General features: G+C 38.3%; 1 protein-coding gene across 1 annotated transcript in view; it reads right to left on the reverse strand.

The window, feature by feature from the left end:
• The window catches only part of LOC146516611 (cytoplasmic phosphatidylinositol transfer protein 1-like), a 73,966-nt gene that overhangs the window by 4,852 nt on the left and 49,842 nt on the right, over positions 1-19,272 (reverse strand). Inside the window, exons 2-8 of the mRNA XM_085162643.1 lie at positions 13,806-13,954; positions 9,811-9,899; positions 7,362-7,369; positions 5,576-5,647; positions 1,729-1,824; positions 1,105-1,260; positions 565-628 (exon numbers count right to left, since the gene is read on the reverse strand). Of these exons, the coding sequence (XP_085018769.1) occupies positions 565-628; positions 1,105-1,260; positions 1,729-1,824; positions 5,576-5,647; positions 7,362-7,369; positions 9,811-9,899; positions 13,806-13,954 (634 nt within the window). The remainder of the gene's footprint in view (positions 1-564; positions 629-1,104; positions 1,261-1,728; positions 1,825-5,575; positions 5,648-7,361; positions 7,370-9,810; positions 9,900-13,805; positions 13,955-19,272) is intronic.

The raw sequence follows: 19,272 nt of genomic DNA on the forward strand, positions 1-19,272 counted from the left end.
CATGTTTCAGTAAGAACCACACTCATCACCAAGGAATAAATTACCACTTATTCCTTTACTTAACCACAACCAGTCAGTCAGATGCACTGCACGCATTTTATTTTGCTGATACTTTGTTTCAGTTTTAGAATACTGTTTCTACTCGTTACATTTTTTATTTTTGCTGTTGCATCAACTGGTACATATGAATGTCTCCATTATGAAACATGAAAGAATGTGGTTGAAATATATTTCTATTGTGCAGGTCTCAGTTAAAACAAACTTTGACCATGCTCAAAAAGTGTTTATTATTAGTGGGTTAGTTGTGAGAAGAGGTTCCATGCTGTAAGAGAATAAACAGGACTAGCAGTGGCCGGGTTAGCTGAAGGCCGAATGACTGTTCATGCATGGCAATGAATGAGGCAGGAAGTAAACTACAGTGATCTACAAAGCAAAGTACAATAACATGTCAAATGCAAACATTTGTTAAACTATGGACGTGCTACCACTGCATGTAGCACTGTGTACTATTACTTAGACAAGAAAACTAAATACTTTAATGACATAAGTTCAGCAGTGACCTACCTATCCACTCATCCACCCAGGCAAAAGCCTGCCTGTGTCCCAGCAGCAGCACATCCCGAACCACCTGTAAAAAAATACAAAGATGATCTGAAGTCCAGAAAAACTTTATAAACTAACACACAAATAATATAAATAGCCACACCTTACAGTTTGTTAATATTCAGTCCATTTACCAACCATAAGATGAACATGTGCTGTGATAAGTTGCAAACATTCACGTATGTTTCAGTTGTAACTATGGAAATTTACTTCATCCAGTACTAGAATTTGAAACATGTATTTTATTAAGACTTGTATATCCATCTGAAGTTTTTTCAGCCGAATATACAAAGACACTAATAATAATGCTTTTTTAAATTAATGCTTATTTTAGCAAACCATTTTCAAGAATGAATGGCATTGGGAATAACAATGGGAGGTAGATTTCTTATGGCAAGTTTTTGTAATAAAAAGGAAAACAGGACAGCATTAAACATACAGTAGAAGTACTACAAGTTTAAAACCAAAAGGTCTACACTGATCTCACGGCTGACGTCTCACCTTGTGTACAAACTGCTCAACTCGTGTCTGCAGACCCCACACCTCAAACTTTACTGAGACAAGTTTGTATGAGCACATGATGGGATCCTGCGTGTCCCTCCAGCCCTCCTGAAGAATCCCTCGTGACGTCTTCTCAGACTTGAAATATCTTAAGTCCTGCAATTGTAGAGTGATCACACATGTGACACTGTAACCCAAACTGGCATTGTGTCTGCAACAGACTTGGGAAATAATCAAAACTTTGAACTGAATGCCAGTAAATAACACCTTTTCACCTTAACCCTTGTCCTTGAAAAGTCTCAAGCTTTTATTAAACAACTATGAAAAAAGATAGAAGCCAGATAAAAATGTGTGAGATGGAAGAGTCATTTGAGGTAAGTGCAGCTCTGAAGTCCACATAATTTACACAACTGAACAGATAAAAAATAAAATAAAATGTATTCCTATTTTCCATCTAGAAACAGAAGAAGCTTTCCATTAGAAGTGATTTAATAGTACTGTACTGTGTCATCTAAATTACACAGTTTTTACTACTGTTTCCACCAGTGTGTTTACACCTCTCCAGGGGCGTTTACTCCTATTAGCTAACAGCCTTCAAACACACACACACCTACACAAGCTCACCTCAGAGTCTTTATAGTACCGCTCCGGGATCTCATCGTAGGCGATGTCGATGAAGCAAACTTCCCTCTCCTGGTCCTTCAGCTCAGTGTCAAAGATCTGAAAACAGACGAGGTAGATTTGCCCGTCGTCACATAAATACATCTCAGAAATGTACTTACTGGTCAGTGCAAGAGTTGGAATACATACTTAACACTGCTTGTACCTTGTCACTCTAAAAGCAGGGGTGGGCAACTCCAGGCCTCGACGGCCAGTGTCCTGCGGGTTTTAGATCTCACCCTGTCTCAACACACCTGAATCAAATGATTAGTTCATTACCAGGCCTCTGGGGAACTCCAAGACATGTTGAGGAGGTAATTTAGCCATTTAAATCAGCTGTGTTGGATCAAGGACACATCTAAAACCTGCAGGACACGGCCCTCGTGGCCTGGAGTTGCCCACCCCTGCTCTAAAGCCTCATCACTTGAACCACATGTTATTGTCTAAATAACCAGTAGGGAGCGCTCTCTCCCATGTTTTGCAGCACTGCCAGTGCTGACTCCAATAACTGGATCAAATGTTGAGAAGTCATCGGCCCTCCTTCATTCTTTGTGTTGCTTTCTTATTGCTATCGGCCATTATTTCTCATGTTGAATAAAGGGATGTTGCAGTTAGTTTTACAACTTCATAATACACTGCAATTTATGCATCTACTTGTCGATTGATCAGTTCTTCTACAGTCAGAGCTTGTGAGCATCTTGCGGCAAAATTAAAATGTGTGAAACAAAATCAAAAGCTTGATAAATGAGTTGACCTCTAGAAATAGCCCTTTCTACTACAACAGCAACACTGTGATACATCAAAAACTAGACACTGTGGCACTTAAATAATTCCAAGGTTACAATTACATTCTGAAACTGTTCTGATAATGACAGAGAGGAAAAGCGATAAAAGAAGTGACAGGAAATTGATTTGTGTCAACAGATGAGAAGAAGGAAAAATAGCTGCACTTTGTCACTCTGCAAAATATAAACAAACATCTGCAGTAATGAATGAGTGAAATGTTTTGAGTTTTTTTTTTTTCACTTGATGCTGAATATTTTTTAAAGATACTGATGCAGCACCAGCACCTAAAACTCTTAAGAGACCATTTCAATATAACCATAAGCAAGGAAAATACTCAAAATACTCTAATAAACTTAGGGTACGTCTTTAGCTATGAGAAAATAACATTTAATCTTTTTTTCTAGATACACTAACAAATGGTATTAAATGAAGACTTTTCACCTCTCATCTGAGACCCTTCTTTAGTTCTATAAGCTGATGAAGAGTCTCATGTATCAACTCGGACGTGGTCCTGAGAGTCATCAATGATTAGGATAAAAAAACAACTCCACAAACATAAAAAGAAGTCCAAATGAATTCAGCTCAAGGACTTGACCTGAATGACTGAGAACCTACAGACCTATTTTTATGGGATTGTTTTGATAATATTAATAATGATAATAGCACAAGCCTTATCCATCAAGTACACATTACATTAACTGTATGGGAAGTACGACCTTTTTAAATGTATAGTCTCCCATTTTCAGTGGATAAAAAATAATTAGCATAATTACTGAATGTATATGTATATAGATGACAACAAACAGTAAATATATCACTGCCCAAGAATTAAGTGTATCGCAAAGCCATAGCTCTACTTATGGCCTTACACTTTCTCTGTCATTCTGTCCATTGGCGAAGACGCTGCTTCTTTCTGCTTAACATTAACCAGCTGTATTCTATTTTTCATGAGACTTTATGAGACATGAGCATGTTTCATTTGTTATAAGATGTGTTGTAACTTGGGCAATCCCAAAGTCTACATTCCTTAAGCTCAGCCCTGATTCAATCATATCTGTATCTTTTTTTTTTCTTTCTTTTTTTTTGCATGATCTTATTATGGTTACAGTTTCCCTGTGTAAATACACTTCTCATGCATTTTCCCTTACCACACCCTCAATTCAATGAGTGCATTCTGTCCAGGCACATCTACTCATTTCCTGTCCTTCTAACTTTCAAGATTCCTTGCTTTTCCTTTTTTGTTTCCATTCATGCTTCCTCCATATTCATGCAGTTGGCCTTCCTCTCTTTCACTATGTTTTACAGCTTAGTTTATAAACAACAAGCTGAGTGGACAAATGCAAGTTATGTCGTAAGATTGGACTAGGGCAGAGGTGGGCAACTCCAGGCCTCGAGGACCGGTGTCCCCCACCCCTAGTCCAGGGGTGGGGGAAAGTTTGTTGAAGTCTTAAAAAAAAAACAAAAAAAAAACACATACACACACACACACACACACACACACACACACACACACACACACACACACACACACACACACACAGACACACACAAAGAACAAAGCGGCTGCATTCTTATAATTTCACAGCATCCTTTATAGAAACACAAATAACTCAGACTGGTTACTGTTTGTCATCAAAAATGCAAAGCCTCTTTTTTACTTTCCTTCAAGACGTTATACAAAGTAGCAAAGCTGTTTTATTCCATTACTAAATCTAAGTGCTAAATCTGTGTGTGTGTGTGTCCACAGGCATTTCAAATTGAAACCAGATATTTATCCGACACAACTGTGATTTCTCTTCGTTTTCATCCACAAAGTGCACTTGCTGAAGGCGATTTCTGCTCTTTAAATTTCATTTAAAAACTCTTTAGTCTATCGCTTTGTCTTGTCAGATGAAGCAAGCATCCGTCTAACGTTTCATGCATGTTCAATGAGCACTGACAGTCTGGTCATTTCCGTCTTCCTGCTTTAAGGGTACAAGTGTGGTTTGTTTAATTCACAAACAAAGCACTTGAAGCACTAGGAACCATCATCTATACATCGCAAAAACCACACATCATTTTAAAACTCGAGTGATCTTAACCTGCTTACCAGTAACCACAATACATTTAAAACTATCTCTATGTAGCACTCCACGATTTCTTTTTTCTAATGCCCGAGCGCTGGCAGCCTTTCATTTGATGACTAATACCCATATAAATGGGAATAGAGAGAGTTAGCAATTCCAACAACCCAAATGAAATTAGGTGTCCAACAAGTGGAGCCGTTTTTTGGCAGACTCTTGAGGCTCATGCATTGTTGGCATTATTACATGATGGGATTGCACAGAAAGAGTCTTTGCTGCCAGATCTGCCTGGATAATTTTACTCATATAGCCTTTGTAGAGATCTTGTTTTTTTACCATATGTACATTATGTGCTTTTTTATCTTAGGCAGGGTTATCTGGCTTTACATATTTCTCTATGAGAAAGAGAGCAAACAGTCAGCAGTGTTACATTAAGCTGAAAGATTTGCGTGGGAGTGAGAGCCTGCCTGATTAACTGACTGGGCATATGGGCTGACATTAGCAGTATGGGTGTTCGCTGGGAAACCACAAACAGTGCATTTCACAATAAAGATAAAACTAAAAGTTTCATTTTCTACTATGTTCCACTGCGCTGCTTATGGGTCACCAAAGTGCATATGCTACAGGTTTTATATCAGAACAGAAAGCCCAGAACTAACGGAACACAAGGCCATTACTAATAACACATCATAAGGTCAAATCAATATAACTTGTATAGCCCAAACTCACAAGTTTGCCTCAAAAACACTTTAAAATCTCTGCAGCATGGAAAACTATTTGCCTTTAGACCATCTGGAGGAGGAACACAGGAGGCGTCCATCTGCTTGCAGAGACATTCATGCAACAGACTGCAGATGTACAGAGCAGTCATACTATACTGTGTTCCACTCAGCATGTGACTAAAAGGAAACACCCAAACCACAGTTCAAAGCTCCTATCACACCTGCACACCGTGTACTTACATTGTCATTGCATCCTTTGTTGTCCTCATATTTTGTCTCTATGTGGATGGAAAACTTGGGCAGGAATGAGCACTGTGGATTAAGAAAGAAAAAAGATGCTTAACCACTTGTCAAGACAAATTCATCAACTAATGTCCTTAACAGAAGCGGTGTTGCTTTTATTATTCTTCTGCATTCCAAAGCTGAGCAAAAATAGAAGCAGCGAGCTTATGAAGTCTGTTCTTCATGAGGCTAACATATTCATACGTGCCTCGCTGTAACACCTCTCAAAGTGCTTTTATGAGCACCGTGTCTGAGTTGGGAAGGTTTTTTTTCTCCATTTGTATGTTTATCACTGTATAGTTTAAAATGAGCTGTAACAGTGCAGTACTTAAATCTCCTTGTCAAAAGTGACAAAAACCAAGACAATTTTGCTAGCCTGCTTAAAAACTCATTTTGCATGGGTGTATTTGCACTGACTCATACATAAGCACAGTACGCTCCCACACATGCACATAGACAATATCGAGCATTCCTTCGCTGTCACAACATTGTCCTCTTTCCCCGTTTATCCCCACACCCAAAAGTGTCGTGACTCACGCTACTGACATTTCTCCCTCTGCTTAACAGAAGCCCTATAGCTAAGCCTAATCACATTCATATGTTTTAAATGATGTATCAACGTTAATCATGGGTCACAGAGGCTGTTCTGATTATTGGGGAAAACTTAGTGTGTGTGTGTGTTTGTGTGTGTGGTTGCTATGTAAGTTGTTTTGATCATTGCAGAGACTAACAAACCCTTCTGACAGAACTCAGCTGCCACCAGTGTACTGCGGCTACGCTGCATACAGCAGAAGACTGCATAATAAGTAATCGGAAAATTCTTTAATATGTAAATTTTGGCATTTTTCTACCATTTGACATGTTACAAGCAGTCAGATGTTTGAAATGAAAGACAAGCAGACACAATTTAGAGCAGGGGTGTCAAAGTCATTTTACACTGTGGGCCGCATACAGCTCACTTTGATCTCAAGTGCACCAGACTGCACGAGTAAAACTATGTAATAAATTGCTAAAGCTACTAAAAAACGTGCTGAAATTTTTGTTAACTCCGGGAAAATGTTTCCCCCTGTGAACTAACTGTAAAATACAAACAAACAAACAATCAAATTATTGCCATTGTTTATGTATTACTTATTTACTTTGGTCTAGTATGAATTTCAGTGGCAGGGAGAGGTCTAAATCAATAGGAAAAGGGAAAAATCTATGCAATTCTTCACAATTTCCAAAGCTCAAAGGGCCAGAGTTGAGTCTCTGCTGGGCCTATTATTAAGTACACAATACTTAATAATCAATTTTTCTATGTGCTATTAATTAAAAGAAATGGGGGGAAAAGATCTTTGTTTGAAATCTACCGGTGAGGTAAACATAAATGGTAAATGGACTGGTTCTTATATAGCGCTTTTCTACTCTGTCCGAGCACTCAAAGCACTTTATACAGCTAATTCATTCACCCAATCACACCCATTCACACAAGCACTTCTAAACTTAAGTGCTAAGTAGCTAACATTCATACACATTCACACTCCGATGGATGCATCGGAGAGCAACATGGGGTTAGTATCTTGCCCAAGGATATTTGGCATGCAGACTGGAGCAGCCTGGGATTGAACCACCGACCTTCTGGTTAGTGGCTGATCCGCTCTGCCACCTGAGCTACAGCCAGGCAATGTTTGCCCCTTCTATGATATTCAATTAGCTCCTAATATTTCCACAATAATATTCCACAATGATTGAGGATACTTACAGTGTATTCTTCAGAACAATGCATGAGGTGACATCGGGTCAAAGCCATGGGAGAACACAAAAGAAAGCAAGTTAGTTACACAACATTAAAGAATATAAGTGAAGGCTACAACATATAAAAAATGTCTGTCAAATATCTGAAAACCCAAATCATCCCTCCTCACTAGAGTGTGTGTTTTCATTCCCTTTAATGATTAAAGAGAATTTGATCTTGTAACACCTCCTCTAATTTGACTCAACACGGGAAACCTCACCCGGCCCGGACACGGAAAGGATTGACAGATTGATAGCTTTACAAGATGATGAGGACAGATTAAAGTTTAATCTGTCCTCATCATCTTGTAACACCTCTTTTTAATGATCAGAATCATTAAAGCATCACAGAAATGTTCTGTTCTGGCCACTGTGCCTCTGATCTTTGGACTCCTGATTACTTCTTGCTCGTAATATTGGTAATATTGTCTTATTCCACCGCTGTGCTCAATGCGCATAAAAAGCACTGGCGGCTGTAAGCATGTAACTATATGCAGATTTAAACGTGGTCACGCGTGAATGAGTGACATGTTCATACTTTTTTACATAGTTTTGTGTTTTGCTACCAAACTGAAACACTGGCAACCAGAAAGCTGCAACGCTGTCACTGATGTAGCATCCCATTCTGGTTGACCTTGAATGTTGCATGGAGGCATTAAGGGCACTCAGGAACTTACAATGTCTGCAGTTTGCTTTTTGACTGAAGATGCTGTCCCATGTAAATGCCATCACCTTTTATAGAGTTTAAGATTGCACTTTATTGATCAACACTGAAAATCCTCCCTCATCTTTCATCTATGGCAGTCATCGACCTTTAACACTGAATTAGCATTTCGCTCAAGTTGCTATAAAAGCTCTTATTTCCAAAGTCACTGCATCCAGCTCATGACCACTGTGCCCAAATCTGCTATAAGCCTTAATGTGGTGAAACCTCCAAATGTCCTTCAGAGATTACACATGGAGCTGCTGGAATCTGACCATAAATTATGACTTAGGTTGCATAATAACTTTGATGGCTCTGACCACTTATTCGCTTTTTCTTACAGTGCTGTGCAAAAGTCTTGATCCACCTCATTTCTTTATATATTGTAAGGAAAATGGGAAATAGGTACAGATACCAGAGTTCAAAGAGAGAATCCACACAGCCACACATGCATGCGATTAGGTTACGTAGGTATTCTAAATTGGCAATGAGTGTGAATGATTGCCCTGCGATAGAGCCACAGTGTGCCCCACCTCTCACCATATGGCAGCTGGGATATGCCAGCACCTGACGAATGGAAGCTAAAAAGAGAGTTTCTACAATTCTAATTAGCTTGAAATTCGATATTTGGTATAGCCACAGCACAGCCTGAACTCTCTTAGGTAGGTTTTCTTGTAATTTCTTTAAGTAGTCTTCAAAAAAAGTCCTCCTGGCTTCTTGACAGCCATTCAAATCTCTCCTTTGGATGTTTCTGCCTTGAGTTCTGTTTTCTGTTAAGCTGATCCCACACTGCTTCAATAATGTTGAGGTCCAGGCTAATTTCTTTGCCTCAAACTCCAACTTTTCAGGGGACTTTCTATGAATCTGTAACAAACCACTAACCTGCGATTTTAATGAAAGTCTCCTGGCTGCAGATTTTAACTGGCACTGCTGCCTCAGACTGTGTTACATCTACAGGGGTTCATATAATCTTTCACAACTAATTAACAGATCAAGTCATCCAAATCTTGAATACTCAGAAAAATTGCTGCTTTAAACTTATACGCTGCATGAACATTTCTTTATTGGTCTTTCTGGAAATTGTATCAGTCGGAATGGAAAAAGAAGGCTTTTAAATATGCTGCTCCCTTTTTCTGGAATAATCTGCAGACGGACCTGAAACTGTTAGAGCTGGTTATGATGGATAAGTTTGAGTCCAATAAAAATTTGAGGCAAGAAATTATTTAAATAATGTGTTAATGCAAATGATTTGGATGTTTGTGTTCACCTGCACTGAATGTCAATTGTATTCGTTTCTTTACTTGTGTTACTTTTGCTGTAATTTTAGCTTTCTTTGGGCTCTCAGTGACTTTTACCTACATTAAAAAAAAAAAGGATATATGCTTTTGAACAATCTATTAAAACTGTCCATTAAAGATTCACAATCTTGGACCAGATTTTATCTCCAAGCTTCTTAAACCTTTATATCTTCTTTTCACACTCCTCCAGTTCACTTAAAACATGCAGCCAAGTGTTTATAGTAGCTGGCGAGTCCTGAGAAGCTTTAAAAAAATATTGTGCTTACAATCTGACTGTAGTTCTAGGCTTTAAAAACAGAGTATTAAGAAGGCAAAAGTAGGCCTCCTTCAGTTACAACAGCTAACTCAATTCTTGATATAGCATGAGCTGTGAACAGCATGACATCCTGAGAAATACTTTTAGATGGTTTACTTACCGGTTATGGTGTAAGGGTAGTAGTTCCATGCCTTCTCTGTTACATAGAAGATTTTAGGAACCACTGCTCGAGCCCAGCTTGGTAATTTACTGCAGAGAGGCATTGAGAGAGACAAAGACAGATGTGGAGCGCGACTGTGAGCTTGTGTTAGTGAAGGAGGTTGAAAGATTGAAACTGCTTCCTTTGGCACAGCAATCATTAAAAACTTGTTTTACGCGTGAAAGGAAAATGGACTCGCAGAATAAAACAGTTGAATAAAAGAGTGCTTCTGTAAAGCTTTGATTGAGGGGAGTACAAATGGCAGCTTAGGATTTTCAGCCACTCTAATGTAAAAATGGAACCAAAAGACCAACAAAAGAACATACGGACAAAAAAAATGTTATAACAATTTATTCTGCTGATGTAAATGCGGTCTATAAAGGAGCGCTCTCTTTTTATATATATATATATATATATATATATACACACGGTTAAACACATTCATTCCAAGGATGGCTGAAGCAGTTGGGCTTTAAGGACCTAAAGGGACCAAAAGACACATTAATGGCAACAATGAGGAAGGAACAAGTGTTGCCTTCCCTTCTTCTCGTGAGCTGTGCAGCAACATAATTGATAATAATTTTATTTCATGACATTTCAACAATTCAAATCCTCGACACTGACGGATAACTTATTCCGACTTGAAACATCTCACAGCTTTGTTTCACTAATGTATTAATCTGAGTTAAAAAAGCTACTTCTGGCTTTTCCCCCTTTTTCACAAGGAATCAGCAGGAAGCTTGTCATGCAGGTTAAGTTATGTCAAGGTAGTGTCATACTTATCCCACAAACAAAATAGTCATATAAACTCTCAAAAATTTCTTAAATATCGCACTATTTATTAGTTGTAGCCGCAGACATATGAGTTTTCTGAGCCTGAAAGCACTTTGTTGAAACTTTTCATCTCTGTATCATCCAGCATGAGGTCACTGTTTCAGTACTCAACCAATATGTGTATTCGGGAGACTTATTAATGCATGTCTGTGCTTGACATTCACTTTTCTTCGATTATGTACTTTGGAAAGGCGCCACCTACTTTGACTGACATACTCTCCAAAACAGGACAAAAATGGCACTCCGTGAAATACGTGACTGCTGTGAATAAAAAATTTGTGAATGCTGCCAGATATTCTCTCTCTCTTCCAACAAAGAGACTGACACCCCTCCTACACCTCCATCTGTTGAGTTCTCCTATTCCCTCCTTCTTCTTCTTGTAAAGATCTTTGCCAGCCCATGTTGCCAAACGTGCAAGCGTAATCCATGCCTGCTTTATTTTATTTATTTTTTTAAAAAAAGCATCCCGGTTTATCTGAACGCATCTGAGGAATGGTAACAATTGTTCATAATCAATCAACTTTAACAATAGTAATAGTAATAATAATAATGATAATAAAGAAGGAAAACAGTATTCGGGTTCGATGAGATCAGGCCAAATAGTAAAATACTGTGTGAAGCAGATTGTGAGGGCTAATGAGGCGGTTAAAGTGTGACAGATTGGCAGATTGATTCCCTGCTGGTGACTTAAAGTTAATGTTTACTTGTTACAGCTCCAGATGGATGGCCAGTTAAGGTAAACAGAACAGTAGTTAACTATAGTAAAGTTATGTTGTTGATTCTATACAAGCCTAACTTCCACCCATAGAGTTTCTTCTGCCACACTTACCATGTTTATACAAAGAACATCATTAAAATATAACAATATTACTTGTGGATTCGTTTTTTTATGTCTTCTGGTCAATTTGATAACTCAAGAACGCCTGAAGGGAATTTTATTAGCCAAACCAAAACACAAACAGACTTCCCCAACAATGGTTTTGTTTACTTATTTATTTACATGTTTACACTGTTGGGTTCTGCTGAGATTACCCAGGTTTGTGTGTTTGTTTGTTTTAAGGCAATAAATTAAGAATGCCATTTCACTTTATGTGAAAGCACATCAGTTGTTTTCCATGATTATGCACCACTTACTATCTAGTAAGAATTCCTTGCTCATTTTTGCACTACAAACAGAGACAGAGATATAAAAGGCAGCTTGAGTGGTTGACAGAGGAACGCAGCTGTTATTTCCATTGAGAAGTGAGGGTTTCGAATTAAACCACAGGGATGTTCATCATCAATATGTGGAGCTTTTGAATTCTGCCAAACGCAGACACACATTTACGCACTCATACATTTCACTCCATCAAAATGTCAGCTGCCGTGGAAAGGTTAGTGTTTTCTAGATCTCATCTAACTGCAAATGCAAACATCCATCAAAGCTGAGCATTTAAGTGTTTAGAATACATTTCTGTCCCTCTTTTTTCTCCTTGCCTGAATGACAATTTTGTTGGTGCGCATGAATGAACTGCACTGAAATGAGTAAAATGAGTAGATATTGGCAAAATTTTTGTGAAATTTTGCCAATATCTACTCAATAACAGTAAGTTAAAGAACTGCTCCACCTTAAAGTGTGAATGAAGATTATAGCCTAAGGCAGGGGTGGGCAATCTCTGTCCACGAGGGCCGGTGTCCTGCAGGTTTTAGATCTCACCTTGGGTCAACACACCTGAATCACATGATTAGTTCGTTACCAGGCCTCTGGAGAAATTCAGGACATGTTGAGGAGCTAATTTAGCCATTTAAATCAGCTGTGTTGGTTCGAGGACACATCTAAAACCTGCAGGGACACTCGCCCTCGTGGACTGAGATTGCCCACCCCTGGCCTAAGGTCTTTTTTTGTACAAAGCAACTGTTGCCTTTCATTTCTGTTTAAACAAAGCTCCAAGCAAGTGTCTTCCTGAACACTGTTGCTCAAAATACTCAATTTATCTATATCAATTTCTACAAAGCACAAAAAAAAAAGTGACTGAAAATATCTGAATGGAGATCCAGACGATCTCTGTATGCTGCCTTTGCCTTCTTCATTTCCTCTGCAGAGCAGAGGTGTGCTGACTCAACATAATTAGTTCCCTGGCATAGCGAATGCTGACACGGGTATTTGTGCTCAGACAAATGGCCTACAGCATCTCTGCCTTCTTCCATTTTCTTTCTCTTGACCTTGTTTAGGCTCTGTCATATTTTTTTCCGCAGAAAAATTTCCACCTTTTCATTTTTTAATAATGTATTTCTTGCTAACTTTCATTTTAATTCGTAATAATAATTATATATATTTAAATGACAATTCATTATAACAAATAAGTAATTAATCATTCATTAAAATAAAAAAAAAGAACATAAAAATACTGCCAGTCATATCATTAAACAGCCAAAGATACAATGAATGGACTTAATGCTTCTCGATGCTTGATGCAGAGGCCATTGTGATTAGATTGTACATCTTTGCCTCAGACAAACAAGCACAATTTTAGGTCTAATAATTTTTTACTGAATTACCTAAAATTACCACATCCTGGTAATTTCGCGTCATCGGGAAGAAATGCTGTAAATATAAGCAAATAGTTAATCACCAGGAAACACTGCAAGCGGTGTTTAGGCAATTTGAAGTATTTCTTCTTAAACTATATCACGATTTTAACCCCTGCATTGCTTTTTTTGGATTGACTGCATTTAGGAACAAGGAATTAGGTCCCAGGTGGCGAGAACAGCCTTTAAAACAACAATCCCACAAGTATTTGGCTTTCTGGTAAACTTCTACAAAGTTTAGTTCTGCCAGTCAGTGTGGGAAGTTTTTGATTCATTTTGATTCATTGCATTCACTGAGTAGTCTTTTCTGTAAATATTCAACCATAGGGATTGAATTTGTTCTTTCCATTTCTTTTGAAACAAACAAACAAAATATGTTCTGTGGGCAAGAAGATTCTGCCAGAGAAAGACAGCAAACAGAAATGTTCAGGAACTGGTTGGAGACCAAATGAAAATTAGATTAGATTAACGGTGGCCAGCATGTAAAAGTAGCCCACACACTACTAATTAATCACATGTCGGGCATTCAACTAGCAGGAAAATATTCCACTGACCTGTTGAGGTAGACTCGTTTCTCTGTGTACTGTCCTTGGCCATGTGCCGGGTCTTCATACGGTTCGTTCTGGACAACCTCCACCCCTTCCCCTCGATCGCTCTGCTCATGGCTGTGTTTACTGATCATGTACAGCTGCCCAATCCGGTACTAAAAGACAAAACGCACAGACAGGGTGAGTTCACACTCCGAAGCAACCAAAACTGTGACAGAATCAGAAAGAAACACTGATAACAAAAGATTTCACCGAAAAAGTTCATCCATAGTTAAATTACAAATGAAAAGGTGCGCCAGTCGCATTTTATTTTTTATTTCTAAAAGCAAATATTCAGTTGATAATGTCATAACACCATTACCAGAATCTAATAACACTAACAAAAAGTACAAGAAAAAAATCCACAGTTTGTGATTCACTAATGACACCTAAAAAAGAGCCTCGAACTGTGCTTCACTAACTGCACCCTTGACTCAGTGTAATTTGCTGTTAGAAGTTATCACTGCAGCCACAGACAAGCATGTGCCAAAAGCAGTTATGGTCACCTTCCTTTTAGTCAGCGATTACATATGTAGAGCTTAAGAGAAATAGAATCAAAGGAAACTCAGCAGGGCATCAAAGCACCCATGCTAACAGCACACTTATACACTTCTACACCTTTTGATGCACAAGTTACCTCAGTAATACGTGCATGGTACTTTTTTTTTTGTGGATTTTAGCACTGTAGATCACCTCAGAGAAATGTTACAAGATGAAGCAGATAAATACACTCTCTTAATCCATTAGCCTTAACATTTGAATTTTTAATTTTATAACTAATTAATAGCACATGCTATAGTATTATGTGGTCTGTGATTTCAGTCCGTTGCCAGGTGGCTGATAGGCAACATGAGGACATCCTAATATCTGATACAGATAAGAACCTTCAGGGCCTAAGATGTAGCTACGTACCAATTTGGGTTGCTCAACTCCTGCTTATGTGGGACTTTCTGGGCAACAACCAGACAGGGACTGTGTTCTAGTAAGATGACTTCAAGAATTTCTACAAAGCTAAAATTATAAAAGAGTAATTAAACTGTGACTGAAGAGACACTTTAGTCAATCACGAAGTAAAAATTATATGTTTATGCAACAATGAATTCCACCTGCTTATCTTGCAGTCAACAATCGTTGTGTATTTACTGCTTTTAATGTTACTCCTGATTTCACTGAAAGCAAACATAGAAAACAAAGTGAAGTCTCAGATGCTTCTTCTGCAATAATGGATCTCTGTACAAAGGTAAAAATTGCTGTTGTACGGCAAAGCAACTTCGGTTCTATAGAACATGTCTCTGCAGCACACGGGAACGTTTTCGATTAATCAAATAAGTGTAGCTATGCATAAATCCAAAGCATTGTTCTGCGTAAAAAGACAAAAAAGACAAAGACAAAAAAGAAAGACTGATTTTTAAAGAGGAGGTCAAGAGTTGAATGTGAGAGAAAGACCGAAGAGCATCAAAGGATGGCAAATCAAAGAGATACAGAGGATACAGACAACTGTAATTCTAGAGTGATTATAATTAAATGAATAAGGAAACATAAAGTTTGCCCTGGTAAATCAAATTAACCATATTTCTGTGGATTCAGCTGACCTTTTCCAGCCTCAGCTGTTAGCTAAGCTGTGATGTCCTGTCGAGCGAAAATGAGAGGTGCTTAGATAGTCGCCCAAACAAACTCCCAGCGGGCCTCTAAATTTGCTTTCTTTCTGTTTTTTTTTAAATAAACAGGCATAAAATAAAACGACATGAAACAGTTATATTAAACCCCTAAAGTTATTAGTGCATACCTTTCTGAAGAATGCAAAACCAAGCAGTCACAAGAGATTTCATCATGGAGGCTTTGCGTGTGTGGTTTTTAGAAAGTTAACTTCATCACTCGCGTGGTGAATATTTAACACGGAAGATTTTCTAGTTCGTTATTTCCAGGCCGCCATATTTAGTCAGATACAGTACATATGTACTTACACACAATACCTCAAAGTAGCTGCATGGGGGTCAAATAATATACATACAACATATTATGTTAGTGTGAGTGTATATTTATGACTTAATTAGCCCAATTAACTAATAGTCTGGTGAAAACATAAAATACAACACCGTGTTATTATGGCTTTACAAACATGTTAATTCCCTGAAACTATTAAGTCTAAGTGTCCTGCTGAGGAGAGGTGATGGTCATTGTTATGCTTAACAGAGCTTTCAGTGGCCAACAGAGCCTCAGGGACAAGAGTGTAATCATATGAAAAATAGACACTCCCACCAGAGCAGGACACATACACAGAGTAGGACACAGATGATGAATTAGTATAGCTTTTGATTAGTTCTGATTAAGTGTGGGCCACGAGGAAAGAAAAAAATCCTCCCTTTTGAATTTTAAACACTTGAAACCCTCATGTAATGCTATCGATTTAATGAAAAGAAGACTCTGTCTAAGATCATGATACATGATGTCGTCAACAGGGGCAGAAAGCCACATAAATATACGCAAAACATGTAGGCACATATGTAAGGCACACAATAAGCCTATTTTACATACATTTTCTGTTATGACACCAAAGCAACAATTAAATAGAGTGCTTTTGTTGAATGAAACCTGACATAATGTGTTTCCCGTGCTTACATTCCTTAGCTATATCACTTTTTCCCCCCATGCATTCATGCAATCTATGCATTAAAGGTCACAGGCACAGCTGCATCACCTTGGCTCTGCATCCTCTGTGGTGGACTAGTTTCACTGTGAAAGTAACACAATGACTCACATCCTTTGTGGCTGTTTGGTCCACACACTGCTCTGGGCAATGATATGTATTTGTTGTTTCACACAGATGGAAACATGCATGCATGCACGTACATTACATCCGTGAACACACGCACACCATGCCCACATACCAACTAACCATAAAGACAGTTGTCTAAGCACAACACTAGCAGAGTGGAGATCTGGAAACAGAAGCAGGCTACAGTCAAAAATTAAGACGTACGGGCATTCTTCCTCCTTCCACTGGTCAAATAAAAGCCAAAATGAAGTGAATTTTATTTTAGCAAAAAAACAAAAAACAAAAAACCCCAAACCGCTGTATTCAACATAACACACACTGGCTCAGACGGATGGTTTTGGTTAAACACTCTAACCTAGACTACAGTTTAAGATTCCTCATAAAAACTTGAAACGAGATGAAGCTAAGTTTAAAAAAGTATTCCAACCACTACTACTGCAGCACTGATAAACAGTAAGAAAATAATGCCTTGTACTGCGTTGCTCTCACATTAAAGCCAAAACAGTAATAATTGTGTATAAATCATAGTTTCACAAAAAAAAAACCTTCCTCTCCAACATCTCAATTTACAATAATACCACATTTCACATTTCAATTCAATTCACTTTCAATTTTCAAAGTACTGGTACCGCACAGTTTTTGAATTTCAGTGAGCCATGAGGAGAGACAGGCCAAGCAGTGAACCAAACACCATGTGACATTTAATTCATTACATAACATACTATGGTCAATGCCTCAGATACAGCTCACGTAATTAGTGTTAAATGGACAGGCATTCAGATAGCACATTTCTAGTCTTGCTGACCACTCAGAACTGTTTTACACTACAAGTCATTTTCATACACATTAACACAGGATTGCATTTTATGACATTTTTAAGTCATAAAACACTGGTTCAACACTTGCTGAAGAGCAGCAGATATGTTGAGGTTGGTGGGACTGAACCGCCAACATTCTGATTAGTAGGTTATCTGCTCTTACGTCCTGAGTCACCGTCGCTCATTTGGAGTTGGGTTTCTTGTTACCTACTGAAAGTTACAGCCAATATTAAATCTCTTTTTAGCCCTGGAAAATATGATTCTAACTGTTCATGCAGCTCAGCACTAACAGCTGCACGATGTCCATCAAATAGCCAAAGTTGCTTTCAACTGACAACAGTAATAATATAGTGAATGTAATGTAATGAAACAAACAAAAACTAAGCTGATAATAATCACAACACGTAACCATTTTAACAGCCACTTACATCTAAAAAGCACCTCTGTTGCTAAGCCCACTTTAGCAGCAGCGGTGCAGAACCCACTAAAACGTTCAGTGAAGTTCAATGAAGTTCAGTGAGTTCAGTCTAGCACAGGGCTGTCATGTTGCAAGATTATGAAATTCATCAGGCATAGGACATTTTCTGTACTCACAGCATACCTTCAGGACATTTTGACATCAGGCTCAGTCCTGAAATAACCCGTGTACAGTGTAGTGCTCTGTACTGCACAACCTCTACTGAAGTCCTGAAATGCATAGCCAACCTTCAAGTGTTATGCAAGGGCAGGCCTATTCAATCTTATGTAAACAGCACTTAGGCATTTATTTCCTTGGTTATAACACTTAAACGAGTCAATGGTTTCATTTACTCTGCTTGTAATATGTTGACTTTCAGATAGCTCAGTCACAGACAATAAATCTGTCATGGACCATGTGTTTACACCATGATAGACTAGCTACCTGTCCAGGCTGTACCCTGGCTCTTACTCTATGACATCTGGGATAGACTCCAGCGCCACCGCAACCCTGAATTGGTTAAGCAATGAGAAAACAGCTGACTAGATGGAATGTCCATGAGATCAGCAGTGACAATGGACACTATATGAATTTTTGGGCTATAGAATACTTTGTTTGTGTTAACTTATTATTACAGCATATACCCAAAGCTGAATCATCTAAAGTTATTAATTACATCAAGTTCTTACATCACTGTCAAGAAGCCATTACAGCAACATCCAGGGAAAAATGCATGTTATTTTTGCATCATGTCAGTTTTGTCATGGCCTGCTTTATTAATAAAAGCTCACCTCTTCAATGAAGTCTCAAAAGCTTCTAAAAACAGCTCTGGGCTGTGGGAGAGATCCAGCCTGATAAGCTAAGAGCTACTGTAAATAATGCATATGCACTCCATCGCTTTCCTGTGCGCCACACAAAAACCCAGTGAGGTGAGTAGTGTCAACTGAAAGACACTGCAGTGGCAGAGGACAAACTAAGAGCGTCACAAAGATAATCGGAGTTTTGTGAGTAATGACAAACTAAAGTAAATGCAAGTGAGGTACTGTCACCTTGAAATAAAAGCTTTGAACACAAGTGTGACATCATCTTAATTCACTATTCGTTTAGACAAGACATGTCCTCGTCCATTCATTTTGACATTGATGAGTTGTAGTGGCCTTCTAAAAATATCAAGGACTAGCACACGTCATCTTGTCCTCTTTTGTGGGTCAGTGTGATGATTTTAAAATATTTAAAAAAAACACCCCACCATTAATATCCTCAATCACGAAGAAGCCAAAAAGAGGCTACCCAGTACACCGAAAGGTTTGAACAGCAACAACAACAAAAAAAAGAATAAAAAAGTCTTGTACTGATTAGTTCAGTAACCTGCTCTTTTCTCCC

Source organism: Neolamprologus multifasciatus, chromosome 6 (assembly GCF_963576455.1).
Source record: "Neolamprologus multifasciatus chromosome 6, fNeoMul1.2, whole genome shotgun sequence".
NCBI lineage: Eukaryota > Metazoa > Chordata > Actinopteri > Cichliformes > Cichlidae > Neolamprologus > Neolamprologus multifasciatus.